This window comes from Mucor mucedo, assembly GCF_025094135.1.
Source record: "Mucor mucedo strain NRRL 3635 chromosome Unknown EV154scaffold_14, whole genome shotgun sequence".
NCBI lineage: Eukaryota > Fungi > Mucoromycota > Mucoromycetes > Mucorales > Mucoraceae > Mucor > Mucor mucedo.
The window spans coordinates 167,350-185,332 of NW_026252298.1; the positions used below are offsets into that span (position 1 = coordinate 167,350).

Genomic DNA, 17,983 nt, shown 5'->3' on the forward strand with positions numbered 1-17,983 from the left:
TTTTTAAAATCGTTTCTGAAAAATGATTGGCCCATTGTCACCAAGTGCATTGTACCACTGTTTAATTTACATTACAGGGATTTCTATGGAAATCCTTCAGATGTACTCGACGTAAAAACTCTTGATTCTGTATAAAGTACTACAATCTATTAGGATGTAACTAGAATCTTAAGCATGAACTTTGCTGTTGTCATTTGATGTTTTGGTATTTGTTGATCTCTCTAACTGATAATCATGTACCCTGTATGGAAGGACTAAATTTAAAGACATAGTTATTATTTATTATCACCAGGTTATATTAGATCATGGTCCAATAATGCGCTGCATATCTTCCGCTAGAACTATTTAATTCTTCTTATAACTACCCATAGTTTTTTTCTCATAAACCATTAAAACGTTTTTCAATCTTGTATTTTTTTGTCCATGTAAAACAGAAACACAGCACGAATTTTTGGTGTTTCAAGTTTAAGGAATTTGTAAAAAAAAAAAAAAAAAAAAAAAAACATTTCCGTACTCCATAACCTTTAAAGCCTCATCAGTCAAACGATGATTATGTTTTCTTGGCTTCTAAATGGATCAACCTTACAGCTAACCTACCCTCCTCCTGTAGGGAATATTTGAGTTTTAACGAGGCTCACTCCCCATCCAAGCCAATTAAAAGACCTCGAAGTCTGTCAAAGACCAAACTTGCTTCGATAGAGGCTACTTTTTCTTACGAAGGTAGAAAGATAAATAAAAAAGCTCTTAACTACCAAAACATTTAATGGAATTCTACATCCCAAAGTCAAGCACTTGAACCAGGTAAGGGCTAGAGACATTACGAAAATGTGTATTGGTTGATATTTTGATATCTGGATATCTAGCAGCAGGGTTCTTTAGTTTATTTTTTATTCTCGATAAAAGAATACACATCTATCTAATCATTGTTATTTTATTTTGGCTTGCGACACTTCTCTCGTTTACAATACACAACGCATTTGTAATGATCGGTTGATTGTTATAAGAGTGGCGACAGTACTGAAATTGCACAATTTAGCATATAAAAACTCATATAAAATCAGTCCATCGATTCTTGATCGACAGGTAGATCATATTATAACACTCATACCATGTGGAGTTAATGACAGTTTAATAATATGAGTATTGGAGTATGACTAGACTATGCGTTTTGAAACAGCTGTCATAATCCGCCTACTAACGTTTTTAGAATTATAGGTCGATCTTACGCATCTGTCCTAATTTGCGGTTGTTCAGAAGTCTAACATACAACGTCAGAGTAATTAAGCAACAACAAGTTATCCGTTCGGAACAACTTCGCTCATAGGCCGTAATTTACTGTGATATCATTACCACATGTCCTTGTTTGTTTTTGTTTATCAATAAGTCTAAAAAGTGGCGTGATGAACTTTTGTTTTCCTTGCCCTTTCCTTTTCCATTGAATGAGGTAGTTTGTTTACTTTCTTTTTTACAGATTACAAACGGATCTTCGTCATTTAAACACAACAAGACCCAAGTAAGAATAGCTTCATTAGCACTTATTCGATGATTAAATGGCTCTATCTACATAAAGTGATGGTATAACGATTGTTTTATATTTATTATTTATTGTGTTAATATTAAATTAGTATGATTATTATAGCAATGAAAGTGAATGTGTGTATATTTTCCTGTAAGTCCTATAACGGTGGAAACATTAAAACGTATCCAAACTTTAAATACTCATCCTGTGTAATGGAACCAAGAGTAAGACATTACAATTGTAAAAGGTTTGGTTTAAATTTTTAGTGCTCCTTTCCGTCCCACTGAAAGCACTTTGTGCCCTCCTGAGTTATTAGCTTCTAAACAAGATTTCGTCATAACTTAAAACCATAATGATAAATAAGGATGGTTATGGGTCATAGTTTTAATTTTTCCGATTTATATCACCTCAAAAAAGCAAAGCCGTAGTCGTCGATATACTACACGTACTGATAAATTCATAACTTGCTCTCTAGTAAGGACATGATAAATGCATATAATCTTTCTGTCAGTTTTGAGTCTATTGTATTGCCGTTTCCTAATAATGGCGAAAAAAACTGATAGTAATCATCCGATAATCACTTCCATCAGATATCTTTCCTTATCTATAGCCATCGACTTGGAAAATTCATTAAATCGCAACTCACTTTATGTTACATACATTATTTTTTTCCAAAAATTGCGGATGCATAGTTTGACGTACATGGCCTCTAATGGCACGGTCTTTTCATTTTGTCTTCATAAACAAAATGTCATCAGTGTGACACAATTAGATCTCCGTATCTAATGGACAGCGTTTGGTTTGTTTATTTACAATGGCTAGTGGCTTTTCGTTTTTTTTTTCTGAAATAGAGAGAGGGACATAAGCTGTATGCAAATCCAAATTGAATTATCCCTGCATCCTCCAATGTACTTACTTTTAAATATAATATTACATCATAATTATATTTATCTGAATCATAAATCTCACCTTCTTGCCATTTATGCGAAACAGAGACTTTACAGACTGCATCAAGAAGAGAGACTTGATTATATTTAATTTTCCGTAGAGGATTATGTTAATAATGATGCAAATTTAAAGTTTAATAATTACAAGACCACATACCTATACGATTGCAGTATGCAGCGCATCAGCAAAAAAAAAAAACTCGTGTCACACAACTGACTTGGTCATACATATAAAAAAAAAACCTGTTTTATATTTAGCAGATTGTTTATGTCTCAAAGAAATCAAATTTCTTGAGCTGGGTCCAATGTAAGGTATAAAGAGGCATAGCATTGCATAAAAAGAGCCCAGTGACCATAACAGCGACACATTAATTGTCTTGACAATCAAAATCGTATGATGTATGACAATTCTAAATATAATTACCCACTAAAAAAAAAATCTGTCATCATGAACAAATATGCCGTTTAAAACACGAGAGAGGAGTCTTATTTTACATTTTTAGACGATGATCGTAGCAGTGCAAACCATTACATTGAGTAGCGATCAACCCAGGTTTTTATATATATATATATATATATTCCTCGTATATATGTAATTTATTCATGAAATGGGAGTTTCTACCATTAGTATCATACTTAATTCTTTGTAGTGGATGAACAATAAAAGAGAAACGGTTGTGTACAAGTAATGCAATTAATATAATGCATTCTAGTTTCTCACCTTAAAAACCCGGGATAAAGCAGGAGTACATTATACTCGATTTGCGCTTGGGGAGTCTTGATACATGATGAAACTTTAAAATCAATCAGAAAGGGTCTTTTATTGCCTAGACTCTCACATAATTAATTCATGCAAACATCTCTTTCTTTTGCCAAGAATAGATACTTGACTAAAAAAAGGATTAAAAGAAGTCCAGTAAAATTAAGAGGTTGCGTATATTAGATGTAGTGTTCATACAATGATTTTTTATTTCTAATTACAGGTTTCGGTGCTCGGGTCAGTATCCGAGCTAGAAAGAAAGACTTTTTGTAGACTATAAAAAGTACTCAAGACCATAATAATAATGCCAAAAATCATACAAAGCCAATGAGGTATTTTACCGCGCTCCCAGATGGATCCTGTTGCCAGCTTTAAGAAACACATGGGAGGGAGCACAAAGGCCAGAACAGTGGCAGAAAACCCTCCCGTCAGTTCCAGAACAATCCCCAAATTGCATGTCAGTAAAGAAATTGTGAGTGTAATCAAAACCAATATAGTTGTGATGGAGAAATGTCGCATCTTGTCAAATTTTGCTCCGGGCCAATAAAACGTTTCAATCACCTCTCTACATACAAAAGCCTCCAAGGGAATAGTTGTAAACATATTTAAGCCAAACGCCAGCCTTGCTACATTAATCAAAATATTGTCAGAGGGAAAGTTGTTCAAAATGTTGCCAACAGTCTTATCGGTAAATACAAGATAGCCAGATACAGCCAGTGCAAAACAGGTAAAAAAAGCAATCCCCATGCTCCAATGTGTGACAGTGGCAAATCGATTCAGGGACGGTTGTTTTAAGGAACCAAAAATCAAGAAGCTATTGTGATGACAAACAAACGCTGATAATAAAAAAATAACATGTCAGTATACTTATTATCCATTCAGTCTATGTTTGAGCTATTACCAAAGCTAATAACCGCAATGGCCTGAAACACTTCATCATTGATCACGTTAAACATGAGATCGTCTGATCCTCTTATCTCTCGTGATTGTTGGGGACCTTCAATGACAACACTGACAATGATGACAATAATAGCCACCAATGCTAAAGCGCTAGTTTTAGCCAACTTGGATATATCCCGGTATAATGATAGAGGATAGGAGACAAACAAGGTAAAGAAAGAAATACACATTCTACGATCACCAAATATCCAAATGACAGGTACTTGGCTGATTTTGGGAAATAGAGACCGAATAACGTGTGGAATCGTGTCACCTAATTATAATATAAAACGTCAACTACACTTATTGTTTTTTACAGTAAAAATCTACTTACCAATGATGACACAGTATGCACACATGCCTATAAAAGATATATCAAGTCAGTTTCGTAAGTAGTAGTGTAACACATAAAAAAAAATTAATTACCGCCAAATGCAAAGGCAAATTGAAATATAGAGATGGCTACTAAGCCTGGTCTTCCAAAAGCAAACTCCATTAAATCCTGATATGTAGACCTTCCTGCCAACTTTCCATTATGCATTAACAGCCTTACAGTCCAATCTAATAAATTAATTTTACCCAAATTGAGCCTCCTAATTATTGAAACAAGACGTCTCTCTCTCTCTCTCTCTCCTTACCTACAACCACTGTTAAAGCGATTAATAACGCTATCCCTGTCCAGAATCCCTAAAGAAAAACGCGCTTAAATGCTATGTACTAAAAGACCTATACTTTCGACCACTTACAGCTTCTTTAAATGCAAACGGTAAACCAATGATTCCAGCTCCGATAATGCTGTTTGCCATGTTGAGCTAATAATAATAAGCTTGAAAGCTTAATAAATTTTAAAATCGACCTGTTTTTTTTAAAAAAAAAAACTTATAACAAGTACTTACGAAGCTCGAGAAGATGGTTCCTCCTTCTGAAGGTAGCTTATATTGCTGTTTTAGCTCCAGGTCTGTTTCATCCAGCAAGGAGTCTTGATCGCTGTCGTGGGCTAGTAAAGGTTCATGGTGAGCTGAATCCTCGAATTCAAACTCTGCATATGCAGTACTGGGTGGTGCAGGTCGTACCTGAGCTTGACATTGACCTTCTTCCACCTGCGAATAATCGTGTATGAAACTTGAATGAGACATGTTTTTTTTTTAAATGATGAGGAGGGGGGGAAGGAAGAGTTAGAACATTGATTATTATTATTTTAAAAATAGGGTTTGCGAGCTAAGGAGAGTTGTCATACAAAGTCACATGAGTTAAATATAATTTTGATGAAAAAGCTATTTTACAATAGAATAGGCAGAATGAATAAATATATATATATATATACAAACAATGATTGCTAATAATGAATATTTGTTTTAAAATAGATGTAAAAAGTTTATTTATAAATGTGTATAAGATGTAGGTTATATTACATAATTATGTAGAGTGTGAGAGAAAAAATAAAAAAAAGGGGACTACTTGGATTATTGGGGGGGGATGTTTATATACGCCCATTTTTCTATTTCTTTGTTGATTTTGCACCAATTTATTGGAAACCCAACATAGCAAGAGCAATGGACAAGACAGTCATACCGAGAGCAGGCATGACATTGGCACCAGAGTTAGAATCAGGGGTAGCAGAAGCAGCAGCGGAAGCCATAGAAGTAGCAGAGGCAACCTTGGAGGAAGCAGCAGAAGAAGCTTGGCTCAAGACAGATTGAACAGAAGAGGTGACAGAAGCAACTGATGCAGATGTAGCGGAAAGACCAGAAGCAACAGAAGATGCACCAGAGGATGCAGCGGAAACGATACCAGAGGCAGAGGCAACTGCAGATTGAGAAACACCGGAAGCGCCAGAGGCGACAGCTGCAGAAGTAACAGAGATTTCAGAAGCAATGGATGCGGCAACCATGGAGACAGAACGGCTAATATCTCTGGTAGAAGAAGCAGTAGCAGTAGCAGAAGCAGCGCTACCAGTAGTAGTAGTAGCGGCAACAACACGAGTGTTAGAAGAGGCTTCGGAAGAAGCGCTTCCACGGCTAGAAGAAGAAGATCCAGTACGATCGCTGCTGGCAGAGTTGGTGGCACGAGTGGATTCTCCGGTGGCGGATTGAGTTGTGGTAGCACCACCAGCAGTGGTAGAACCTTCAACACCAGGCCAGTGGTTTAAACAAGCTTGGTAACAATCAATGGCACCATTACAGGCGTCAATACAACCGTTAGTATCGGTAACTATAGAAAGAAAGTTAAAAGCAATTCTAAGCCCCATACACTTTATTTACTTACCACACTTGTTTAAACAGTTGGTATCTCCAACGGGACAGTTACAAGAGGCAGCAATGGCGGTTTGAACACCAACAGCGAGAGCAGCTAATCCGACAAGAGTGAACTTCATTTTTTTTATGTGTGTATATGTATTAAAGGGTGAGAGAAATAATGAAGAGAAAAAAAAAAAGAAGAGAAATTTGTTGTTGATCGCCCTGTATTTATATACAACTGGAAAAAAAAAGAAGGACAATCAAAAACATGCGGAGTATAGCGATCCTTCGGAATAACACCCTTTTGGGGGTGATCTAACACCGACGTAATTTTTTTTTTTTTTATTTTACTTTTTTCTTTTTGTTTGTGTACTTGGCGATTTAAACTATAAATGTCATAGTTGGGGTTATACAAAAAGATTTAATCCCGTCATTCGTGTACAAATTATTCTATACGCCGCATGATTTTAGTCGAATTTCCTTTTTCAACCAGATTCGCGTTGAACATGTCATTTTTCAAAAAGTGATACAGGTACGCACACACACACACACACATATTTTTGACGTATTAAATAATTTTATTTTTAGAATTCTTTATGATGAAGATGAGGCATTATTAATCACTTGCTTCATTTTAGCTAACCTTTCCTTCAACGCAGAGACAGACTGTTGCCTATCAGACTCTCCTTGTGATTCACGATAATCCTTTTTTTAACAATCCATTAGTAACAAAGAAATTACTTTTTTTTTTTGCTTGTTCACTTACTGCCATGCCTGCTTGTCTTCGAGGAGAGAAAGTTGAATAGCTTTGTGAATCTGATCTCGTAAGAGAATGGTCTGACGTACTAGGCCCTGCGGGTCCCGATGAATTGTCCTCCATCTGTTTAACAAAGAATACAAAAAACAAAACTCAGTTCAGTAAAAAAAAAAATCCCAAATAGAACCCTAACCTTATTTTTGCATGTTACTCACCTCAGATTTATTATTATAGCCGAACTTTTGCTGTAATCGCAATAACTTGAGCTTCATTTCCGCTGTATCATCTACAAAGAAATTAATATTAACATTAAAAAAAAAATTCTTTGTTGATCTACAGATAATCACAAAAAGGGTTGATTTATATTACCTCCTGCGTGTAGACTCGATCTAGGGTCAGGTCTAGAATGTTGCTGAGGAGATTCAAACGAGCTTCTTTCACCATGACTACTATATTGTTCTGGTAGAGGTGTTGTATGAATGGGGGAAGATGGAAAAGATTGATAGTCGACATTCGGTGGTGGTGTAACCATCGTAGACGCCGCTACCGATGCCGCCGCTGATGCTGCTGCCGCTGCTGCTTCAACTGCTGCTAATTCACTATCCTCAGCTGCTAAATTACTTAATCCTCGTCGGATATAACTTTGAAAGTAATTTCCTGTCTGGCTAAGATACGTGTTGACTTTGGTTTGTGCAAGGGGATAACTTTTTTGGAATTGATGAAGTTCAATAATGCCCTGAACAAAAAAAAAAAAAAGTTTAATATAGTTAACTTCCGGTTTTTTTTTTTTTTCAAACACCTCTCTTTCCTTACCATCTTAGTTTGATCGCGTGTGCCAATCTTTTGAAAAATCTTGGTCAATATATTATTCAGTTGGAAATCACTTAATACAGCAGGACTGCCCATATTATCTTGAGGTTCATCAATCTGCATAGGTTGGACATGGCTATTGTTGAGAGAGGGTGCGCTAAATTGTGGGCTTTGATTAGCCGACATATTTTCCATGGCATGGTGTTGTTGTTGTTCTCCGTCAGTGGATGGGTATGATGCCATAGAAGGCGTTCTCATCATGGTATTGTGAGCCTTCATCGAGCTTGCAGAGGCAGGTCTACCCAGCGATGAGTTACGTGAATGCGATAAATAACGATTTCCTTCTTCCATGGATTGTTGCATGGGTTGTGACGACATGGGTTGATTTAACTGTTGCTGCTGCTGCTGCTGCTGTTGTTGTTGTTGCTGCTGTTGTTTATCTTTTTTTCGGCAGGCTTCCAACATATGATGGAGATAAGGATAGACGCTACTTCTTTGTGGATCATCGATCAATGTCAAATGTTGAAAGATGTTATCGCCTAATCCATTAACCAGTTCCAATAACAAAGTTTTCACTGTACGAAGCGGCATCTCACCCAACGGAACTTTTTCCGTCGCTCTTCGCTTCCATTCTAAAGGTCGTGTCGTTATAAAAAATCGATTAATATCGTACAACAGTTCATCTGCATTTAAAACTTGGGTGCGCAAATTCTCCTGGATTGATTTAGCCAACTTCCAAAGACATTTCATAATGAGCTCGGTGTATTTGGTATTTTTAGCGGTAGCAAGATCGCCGGGACGTAACACAGCTGAACAAGTGCCTAATATGGATAAAAGCGCGCTATTCGGGTGTTCCTTGATTTTTTAGTAAAAAAAGGAATTTATTCTAAAACATTCCGTTTGCTTTACCTGAATGTGACATTTCGTGCACTGTTTTCTAATACTTTCACCATGGCAACGTTCAATGCTTTGGATAATTGAGGTCCAGATTCTAAAGAAAGCATGGTTTGATCTAATAAACGATGAGCAAGTTCTTGCAATAGATGGTGCAATGCGTCCTGAGGCACAGCACATGCTAATTCCTTGTTTGAGAACAATAGGACAAGCGCATTGACCAGATGTTTACATAGCCTTGTTGTAGAAGGTTGGCGTGGATCGATATTCGAATAAGCCAATTTCACTTGAAGTGCAATGGCATTGATCAATCGTTCAATATCGGGCAAAACAAGCTGAGGGCTTTGTGACAAGTATTTATCCAGATTTTTAAGAGCATCAATACTAGGTTGAGGATCGCCGCTTGTAATTTGTGCAATGAGATAATCCACAATATCCTCCTGACTAGCAAATTGTTGCTGCTGTTGTTGTTGTTGTTGTTGCTGTTGCTGTTGTTGTTGGGGTGGGGGAGGTTGATGGTAACCAAATTGTTGTGAGCGTACCTGTCTTAATTCTTGATGACGATAGACGGGTTCTTTGTTGCCATAGTCATCCATCACATCTTCCATAGGTTCAGGTTCGGGTATACTTTGTACATTACGAATAGAACGTTGAGGAGCTACCATACTTGTACGAGGAGGCTTTCCAATTTGTGATTTACCACCCATACGAGGCAAGTTACTTACAGAGGGTAATTCATCTATCTCCATTTCATCAGCTTCTTGTTTAGCTCGTTCCTTTTCAGCGGCAGCCAGCACACTAGCTGAAGGTTTTGTACGCTTTAATCTTTCCTCGAGCATGCCTTTTTCCTTTTCACCTAACCGGCTCACATATTTCATCACAGAATCACCAATCAAGATATAGGCTTGTGCAATACCGTTCAAGGCAGCGTTACGCACACCTGCATCTTTATCACCAATATGGGTGGCGATCAGGGGTAAAGCTTTGGTGGGCAACATGATCGTTATACCGTTAGTCTTGATTAAGGAACCAATCTCTTCCAAACATTCAGTACGAGCCTTTGCATTCTTTGATCCTGCAGCGGATTCTAACAAAAAGTTAAAGACTTTACTAGCAGGATAGATACGGCAGAGAGATTTTAAAATGCCACGAATTCGACCACGGATACTTTCTTTGGGGTCACCCACCTTGTTAATTAAAAATGGCAAGAAGGAAGAAGCTTCGTATTCAGACAGACTATAGCCCTCATTGTCCAAGACAGCAATCAAATTCTGGGTGATATCCAAACATTTGATCAGCATACTGGTACTTGTATCAAAGAAACGGATCGTCAGGTATTTGAGAATAAGATCGGCGTTAGCCACAAAACGTTGTTTCATGTCTTCATAGTCCATGTTATATTTTGTTTCAGCCACTTGAGGAGAGCTGATACAATCATTTAAGATCATCAGACCATTCAATCGATCACGTTCAGCATATTGACTATTACTAAATAAAAGAGCCGTAACTTCGGGGCTCATATTGGCATCGCAAAGAGTCTTAAGCCCATCTATAACATCCGAACGAGGTGTATCGAATTGCCATCTGTTTTCTTTTTTAGCACGCATTAATTTAGCACGAGGATCGCTCGTCAAGATAGGAGCACTTGCTTCTTCTACAGCAGCAGCAGGAGCGGGTGATCGAGGAGAAGCAACGCCAATTTTCTTTCTTAAAGGAGCCTTCATGCGACTCGCAGGTTTCTCTTCAGCCTCGGGACGTGCTTGTTTCGCCTCTGGTTTTCTTTGCGCAGGTGTAACAGAAGCAGCCGCGGGTGATCCTCTGGCCGCCTCGACAAATGGCATAACAGTTTGACGTTGGGCAGCCTTGAGTTCAGATGTTCGACTGAACACTGCATCATACCCTGCTACCGCAATGAGTTCTGGTAAACTTGCTTGAGCTGCTTTACGTACATCGGCATTACGATCTTGAAGGCATGAGAACACAGGCAACACCATACCCGAATAATCATATTTGGCAGCATCTGGTTCATCCTTAATGGCAGTAGCGAACCAGGTTAATAATTCTTTACGCAAAGCGGGAGATTCATTTGCAAGCACAGTACCACAAGCGGGCACCATCATTTCCATCGTACATGTCTTTCGAATACTTTCCAAGGTGGTGATACCTGCGGCTCTTACATTGGCCTTATTATCCGACAAGACAGCCATGACCGGTCCTGTAAAAGGTTTCACATATTTCTCAAAGGGCTTTCCCATAGCTACTGCTAATAATCCTGTAATCTCAACCGCATTAATCTGAAGATTCTTGTTACTGTCATTTAGACGTTGTTTCAGCACACCAGGGAAATCTGCACCTAATGAAGGTTTGATACGGTTGTTTGCACCTGCAATGATGGAAAGAACAGCATCAAGACCTTGTTTACGAATCTTCCAATTAGCATCTCCACATTCAGTCACGGTTTTAGTCAAGGGACCAGAAATATCGACACGAGGGAAAAGAGATTCCATCGCATCAGCACTGGCACTCGCGCCTCCTTCATCAGCAGCACCACCAGACTGTACATATAAAAAAAAAGGGGGGGGGGATAAATAACTTAATACAGTCATGTGTGATTTATGACTTACCATATCGATATCACCTTTAGTAGGTTGAGGAGGATCCATCTTGGAAACTTTTTCAAACTCGGATTCGATGGTGGCTAACAATGCTGGACTGACATCCTCAACGAATGATTTTACCTCTGACAGAAAATATTAGTAAAAAAAGAATATCTACACATAAATATTAAGCTTTACCAGGTCCGATATATTGTCGAAGTGCACCCAAGACGGTTACTGCACTTGTTCTGACTGAAGCATTTGTGTTTGTCAAACCAAATTTTAAGAGGTCGATCAAGTCACGAATTTGTAGACCCGAAATACCAAAATCCATTAAACAACTATGAATCCACTGGAGAGAATCTGCCAATACTTTAGGGGATTTGGCCTTTTTCAATACGGGATAAGCTTGAGATAAGACAAACTGAAGCGAAATTTTTTCAGCGATGGCTACCAGACATTCACCTGCAGGCTTCTTGAGCTTGATATCACCTAATTTTTCAACCATGACGGGGATACAAAGTGCTGCACATGCCTTGTTGAATTTGGGGCACTCGACAGATAAGGTTTGAATGGCGTTAAACATTTTACCCATCACTTGGAAATTCATTTCTTTCCATCCAGGTTTCTTACTGAATGCTCGAATCACAATTTCTGGTTCGATCGTAGCTCCATCCTCTTGCTCAAAATGTGTACAAAGGAGCTCCATGGCGGCCAAACGCACTTTCCACTGCGCTTGTTGAAGATCGGCATGAATCGCAGCTGGGATAAACTCGGTGGCACGTGCCTCAGCATCTTCCTGTGCAAACTTATATTTGATTTCTTCAGGGCCGCTAGGAGGAGGTAACTTCGCACTCTTTTTAGGGCCTCCACTTGATGCGGGTGCTGCTGCCGGTTTAGGTTTGGCGGATGAAAGTGCGGGTTTCTTCACACTGCTGGCACCAGCTAAACGAGCTGGTGGTTTTCGTTTGGGTGGACTGAGTGGAGCAAAAGAATCGTCAGGCTCATCAACAGCCATGGGTGTTGGTTTAGGAGCAGCAGGTTTAGGTGCGGCTTTTTTGACAGGTGCTTTCTTAACAGGCGGTGGTGGTGGAGGAGCGGCTTTTTTGACCTTGGCCTTCACGGTGGCCTTTTCGAACGCTTCCTTGATCTTACCCATTTTGATATCATCCAAACCATCCGTAAATGCTAACATGGGTTTTTCGCCAATTAACTTCATCAACGTACCTAAACCTTCTGCACCGGCTTCACGCGCATTCGCATCCGCATCGTCCAATAATTTCTTGAACATTTCAGCAAATGTCTTAATCTCTCCTTTCCCAGGTATCTCTCTCACTTGTTTCAACTGTCGTGATAATAATTTGAAAGTCTCTGCTCTTACTTGTGGATTTTTGTGTTTGGAAGCGGTAGTGATATCTTCTACTAGTTCTGACATGGGTACAGAGGCGAATACAGCGTTTAATCCATTTGCCAGTTGTTCCAGAATGGCAGGCTTTCTCTCTTTCAATTTCTCGATCATGACTGGTGCAAGTAATGGTTTGTATTTACCGAAATCCATTCTTAGACCAGTCGCGATGGTCTCGATACAATTTGCCGTGACACCGACGAGAAGCATGTTGGCATCACCAAGACGCTAATTACATAAGAAAAACATAAAAGGGTCAGCGGAACAGAATGACACATGAAATAATCCTAATCAACGTACCTTCACAAGGGCACCTATTAGCTCTGTATAATCTTTATCCATAATTTTAGGTGTCTTTGCTTTTTCCAATAAGGCATCCAATGCTTCTCTTCTTTCTTGCCATTTTTTAGAGACAAGTAACTCGTAAAAATTTCCAGGTAATTTAGCGGTGATATCTACGGGGTCAGCGAAATCAAAGGCGTCAGTCTCTTCCACATCCATATCCTCTTGGCCCTGTTCTTCCTCTCCTGCATTTTTATAAGAAAAAGAAGGGTTTAATTAGTAAATAAGGAAAAAAAGAAGCCCTTAAATTTTAAAATACCAATGTCCTCTACTACCGCTTCCTCTTCTTCGATTGCTTGTTCTGACCTGATGAGACGTTCTGGAGTTGGTTTTCCAGCAGGTAATTTGGTAAAGGCTTCCTCTAACTCTTTGATTTGAACAGGTTTTAAAGTGGAGAGACTGGGCATCATGGGTTGACCGATCCAGCGATATAATTCGATGGTTAATGCAGATACTTCGGCACGTACATTTTTATCGGCATGTCCAAATAATTTAGGTATGATCTTCAAGATGGGTTTTGGGTTTACTTTCTTAATACCAAATTGTCGAACCAGTTCTTTGAGGACGGTGACTGTTTGAGTGACGAGTTTAGGCTGTTTTGCATTTGTTCCGGGTATGACGAATTCCTTTTTATCCATACATATATATAACTTACATTTAGTGCTGATAGATTTAAACTTTTTTTTTAAGAAAAACTTACAAGAACAGGTTCGGGTGTGTCGATTTCTGCATAAAGTAAAATGATGTCTGTTGCTTTTTGTTTGGTACCTGCTTTGGTGGCACCGAGACACTTTTCTACAAGAGCTGTAATCACTGTTTCACGAGTGCTAGTAGTTAAAGGAGGAGAGGGGTGAGGGTTAGTACAGAAGTTTAAATAATGATATATATATATTTCTATCTCTCTTTTTCTTTTTACCTGGAAGCGTTAGGTGCATTGCTGACGTATTCGATGATTGCAGCTAGGCCCGCTTCTTGAGCCACAGCGTTTGCTTCGAGGGCTAGTTTTCTGAGAAAAGGTTCATATGTATCAAAGTCGGAATCTTCTGTAGTTTTATGAAGTAGTTTGGTTAAGTCTTCACAAGCTGATACACGTGCCTTCCAAACCTACAGGATGCAATTAAAATAAAGACACTATAGGTTAATTAAACATTCAACGTTCTCTTTTCTCTGTCGGTCTCAGTGTGCATTACTTTATGGTTTAATCTATCGCTAATTGATAACGAAGAAAAGTCTTCCTCTTGTCCATCCATGCTTTGAATTAGACTCTTTTTGTAATGAGATTTTTATAAAGAAGAAAAAATAAAGGGAAAAATAAAGGGCCAAATAATAAATAGAAAAAAAAAAAAAAAAAAAAAAGTTGCCAATGGGTTGTTTTTATTGACGGACAATGAATTATCTTTTCAGGCTGTGACAAGAAAAAAAAAAAAAAAAAGAAACTCCAACAGAAATTAAAACGCGCCTATTGTATTCTACTATACGCGTTTTGACAAGCGAAAACAAGACACGGAAAAAAAAAGAGAGAGACACGTTTTTTCTTTTTTAGCCTGATTTTTTTTTTTTTTAGTTTAGGGAGTACATTTCAAAAAAAGGTTGCCAGTGGAATGGCATTAAACCCCGAGTTATAAGTTATTTCTGGTAGTCAGCAAGTGACAGAGTTGTTCAGTGTAACCTAAAGGTCTCGAGATGCAATTTTCATGTAAGCCATAAACTGTGTGATCTCCCCCCTTTTTAATCAAAGAGTACCGCAAAAAAAGGAAATAATAAGCAGGGGTTATAAAAAAGTCATGGCAGTGTCCCAAGAGATGATTGTGTAAGTATTAAAAAAAACAACAATGAAAAAGTATTGGAACAGAAACAGACAATCAATATCGATAAATAGGAGAGAGGGGCGGGAGCGGGACAATAACAAGCGTCAAACGACTATAAAAATAGGATCATCTTTTTTTTTTATAATCGTTTCTTTTCTTCTTCTTCTTCATTGTTTCTTTTTCTCTTATGTGTATTTGAAGATATCTAAATCATTATGAATATTACTGAATTACTTATACCTCAATCTAAAGTGGATAATAACAGGTCAGACATGACAGCTATTCATGACGATGATCTTATGCCTTTATGGGAATCAGTCCTCAAGAAGTCTGGTTTTAATATGAGACCTTCCAATGAACGCAACACACTAACAGATGCTGTACTAACACCTATCGTCCAATCGAATTTTATCAATGAAATTATACCAGTACACATCAAGGTTATTGGTAGACATATGAACGGTTCTTTTCGTTGTCATATCGGTACAAGTAAAGCATCAAGGCCTATACGCTCTACTGAACTATGTCGTCAAATGCGTCTCTTAGCTGTCTTCTTTCGTACAGAGAGCTCTAAGAGCCAATTGGTCTCCTCGGAATTCATCTTCTTCCCAACATGGCTTCTTCATTTATTCAGGTATACTCAACATGGTGGTACTCCCGGTAGAACTGATGTACGTTTTCTGGAGAACGCAAATATGGCTAAAGAAGATCACATTTATCGACTCAATCATGTCTTGAACACTTTATTTCGATTTAACATTCATAATTTTGATCCTGCAAAAATGAGATCCGCTATTGAACTCTCCAACTTCTTGTTCGATTCTGCTGGCTTAGATTATCTCAATTTACCAAGACCTTACTTTTCCAATGAGATTCAACCTTATGGACAACAGCAACCTTCCATGTACTCAACTTTGCTATTGTTGTTGCATAGTCCTCGTCCCACCAAATTTAAACCAATGTGTTTTAATTGTAATACCAAACCTGCCTCCAGACGTCGATTATGCGTTGCTTGTTATCGATATCAATTAAAGCATGGTGAGCCTAGACCTTTGCGATTAATTGTTGCTAACCGACCTGGTCCTCGCATTCAACAACAGCAACAGCAGCAACAGCAGCAGCAGCAGGATTCTAAATCTTGTGCCAATACTTTACCTATGGTCTTTTACTCCCCCAAGGAAAATTCGCTACGTTCTCAAAAGTACTGTGCCAATTGCAGTGTTCAAGAAACCCACCAATGGTATCGTAACTTGTGTGGTCATGGTCATTGGTGCGAGACCTGCAAAAGCTACTATTTGCGTCATACCAAAGTGAGACCTCCAGAGTTATTTGTGAAGGCTGCTAAACGTAAGGTGGATGTACGTAATCTTGTCAACTGGTCAACCTGGTCTTGGGATGATATTCCACTCGAAACAGTTGAGGCTGCAGCTGCCGCTATCACCCAAATGAATCATCTACCAATATCACCACCACAAGAACATTCGACCTTGGTCGATTACTATTTTGGAAATACTACCATGGCCAGTAGTCCAACCACCTCTGTTTCTTCTATGGCTTCTCCAACAACACCTCCATTACCCTCCGCTTCTTATTATACCAAGACCCACGCTTTAGATCAACAAAGAAGAACCTCTTATTCCACTGGTCTCTGGTAAAACAAAACAAAAAAAAACACACACACAAAAAAATAACAAAGTAAAACCTGTTCCTCTCAAGAATTCCCTTTCTCCTCTCTGTCCTCTTCTTTCCATGCTCAATTTCTCTTTTTATGATATTTATGTATTGTTTGTATGTTATGATATCTATTCCAATCCTTTTATGCCCTCTTTTATAATTATAAATAAACTATTCCAATCAAAACCTGTCAATTTTTTATGTCACAAGGAAGATCAAAGTGCCACGATTTTATAAAGAACAGAGCTGCATTATGTTGTTAAGATTGTGTTGCACGAATTAAATGCAATTAGTAGATCAGACCTTGTTACTTATTCCCATGAATCGAAGACACAGGAAATCATGCTAGAGGGGATAACTTTGTCTTCTTATTAGCACATCATGTCTTACCGCTACGTAATTTCCTTAATATAGGCAAACACTCCACTTATTTTATGAGCTTTTAAAGAAATAGTTCCCCGGGGATAGAAGGAGTTCTACTTAATACATTTAACTTGAATTATCCTTGTTTGGATTTTGTTTACGGGCTAAATTTTACTGTATAAGCCTAGTTTCACTTTGTACTATTGTGGACTCTATGATACACAAACAGGATAGATTGTACCACTTGTATTTTGCTTTTTTACTTGCAAAAAAATATACAAAAGATGTCAATGTATCACGGCTTTTTAATCATTTGTTGTTAATCTTAATTCGATACTGTTTGATGAGATATTACTATCTCGAAAATCAGCAAGCCTATTGATATATAAAATACCCATTAGACCTAGACAATGTTAACCAGTTCTTAAACCTATCACTCACCCTAAATGTCGCAAGGATGAAAATGTGATATAATTATGGAAATATTTGATCACGGGTGCAATATTTATATTGTTGAATGAAAGTAGTGTACTATGTTCCCCACATTCATATGACTCTAGAATCTAATCTAATGCTCACTAGCTCTCACTAATACACATGTTATTACTTGTGAATAAGAAGGAAATAAAGGGATGATTTAATTATAATAAAAAACAAATGACAATTGCAGTTAAATTAAATCTGGTTTACATCAGAGTTCTTCAACCAATTGTCATTATCATCATGTTACTTGCTTATATTCCGTCCGTTCTATCTTTATAGGTGTAATTGAGGTAATAAGTTGCAAAGGAACCTTTATATATATATAGATAATACTTTGTGTAAATATACTTTTCGAAATTATCCCAACGCCTGTATGTTGTTAATTCTAATTCAATTGTAAGGTTGGATGATTGCAAAAAGAAAAATTATTATGCTAGTGCCCAACACT

At 37.9% G+C, this 17,983-nt stretch overlaps 4 protein-coding genes across 4 annotated transcripts; 1 reads left to right on the plus strand and 3 right to left on the minus strand.

Annotated features, from left to right (window-relative positions):
* Positions 1–3,413: 3,413 nt before the first annotated feature.
* EV154DRAFT_437513 (AAAP amino acid permease) lies at positions 3,414–5,327 on the minus strand. The gene is made up of 8 exons (XM_051596856.1): positions 5,239–5,327; positions 5,062–5,162; positions 4,912–4,977; positions 4,804–4,852; positions 4,592–4,726; positions 4,500–4,526; positions 4,128–4,439; positions 3,414–4,062 (listed from the first exon to the last, which is right to left on the minus strand). The coding sequence occupies exons 1-8, from the start codon at positions 5,249–5,251 to the stop codon at positions 3,440–3,442; spliced, it is 1,326 nt and encodes a 441-aa protein (XP_051461252.1). The 5' UTR covers positions 5,252–5,327; the 3' UTR covers positions 3,414–3,439.
* Positions 5,328–5,514: 187 nt separating this feature from the next.
* On the minus strand, positions 5,515–6,683 carry EV154DRAFT_497180 (uncharacterized protein). Its single transcript, XM_051600236.1, has 2 exons — positions 6,431–6,683; positions 5,515–6,376 (listed from the first exon to the last, which is right to left on the minus strand). Exons 1-2 carry the CDS (start codon positions 6,537–6,539, stop codon positions 5,691–5,693), a joined length of 795 nt encoding a protein of 264 aa, XP_051461253.1. The 5' UTR covers positions 6,540–6,683; the 3' UTR covers positions 5,515–5,690.
* An 819-nt stretch (positions 6,684–7,502) lies between these two features.
* On the minus strand, positions 7,503–14,209 carry EV154DRAFT_414403 (armadillo-type protein; the record flags this gene model as incomplete). Its single annotated transcript, XM_051595609.1, has 11 exons — positions 7,503–7,895; positions 7,973–8,810; positions 8,879–9,351; positions 9,406–9,639; positions 10,420–11,418; positions 11,488–11,603; positions 11,659–13,093; positions 13,166–13,392; positions 13,467–13,833; positions 13,908–14,034; positions 14,124–14,209. Coding segments are annotated over 11 exons (5,295 nt in total), but the record flags the coding sequence as incomplete, so codon positions are not given.
* A 971-nt stretch (positions 14,210–15,180) lies between these two features.
* Positions 15,181–16,829, plus strand: EV154DRAFT_497184 (uncharacterized protein). Its single transcript, XM_051600237.1, has one exon. The coding sequence runs from the start codon at positions 15,231–15,233 to the stop codon at positions 16,668–16,670; it is 1,440 nt and encodes a 479-aa protein (XP_051461255.1). The 5' UTR covers positions 15,181–15,230; the 3' UTR covers positions 16,671–16,829.
* The last annotated feature ends 1,154 nt before the right edge of the window (positions 16,830–17,983 follow it).

What these genes read in the sequence shown, in the direction of transcription:
- EV154DRAFT_437513 (XM_051596856.1), bottom strand. An exon ending in CGTTTGCATTTAAAGAAGCT is followed by an intron (nt 4,853 to 4,911) that starts GTAAGTGGTCGA and finishes GTTTTTCTTTAG; the next exon opens with GGATTCTGGACAGGGATAGC. An exon ending in TGCATACTGTGTCATCATTG is followed by an intron (nt 4,440 to 4,499) that starts GTAAGTAGATTT and finishes TATTATAATTAG; the next exon opens with GTGACACGATTCCACACGTT.
- EV154DRAFT_497180 (XM_051600236.1), bottom strand. Translation starts at nt 6,539, where the DNA reads ATGAAGTTCACTCTTGTCGGATTAGCTGCTCTCGCTGTTGGTGTTCAA. An exon ending in CAACTGTTTAAACAAGTGTG is followed by an intron (nt 6,377 to 6,430) that starts GTAAGTAAATAA and finishes TTCTTTCTATAG; the next exon opens with TTACCGATACTAACGGTTGT.
- EV154DRAFT_497184 (XM_051600237.1), top strand. Translation starts at nt 15,231, where the DNA reads ATGAATATTACTGAATTACTTATACCTCAATCTAAAGTGGATAATAAC.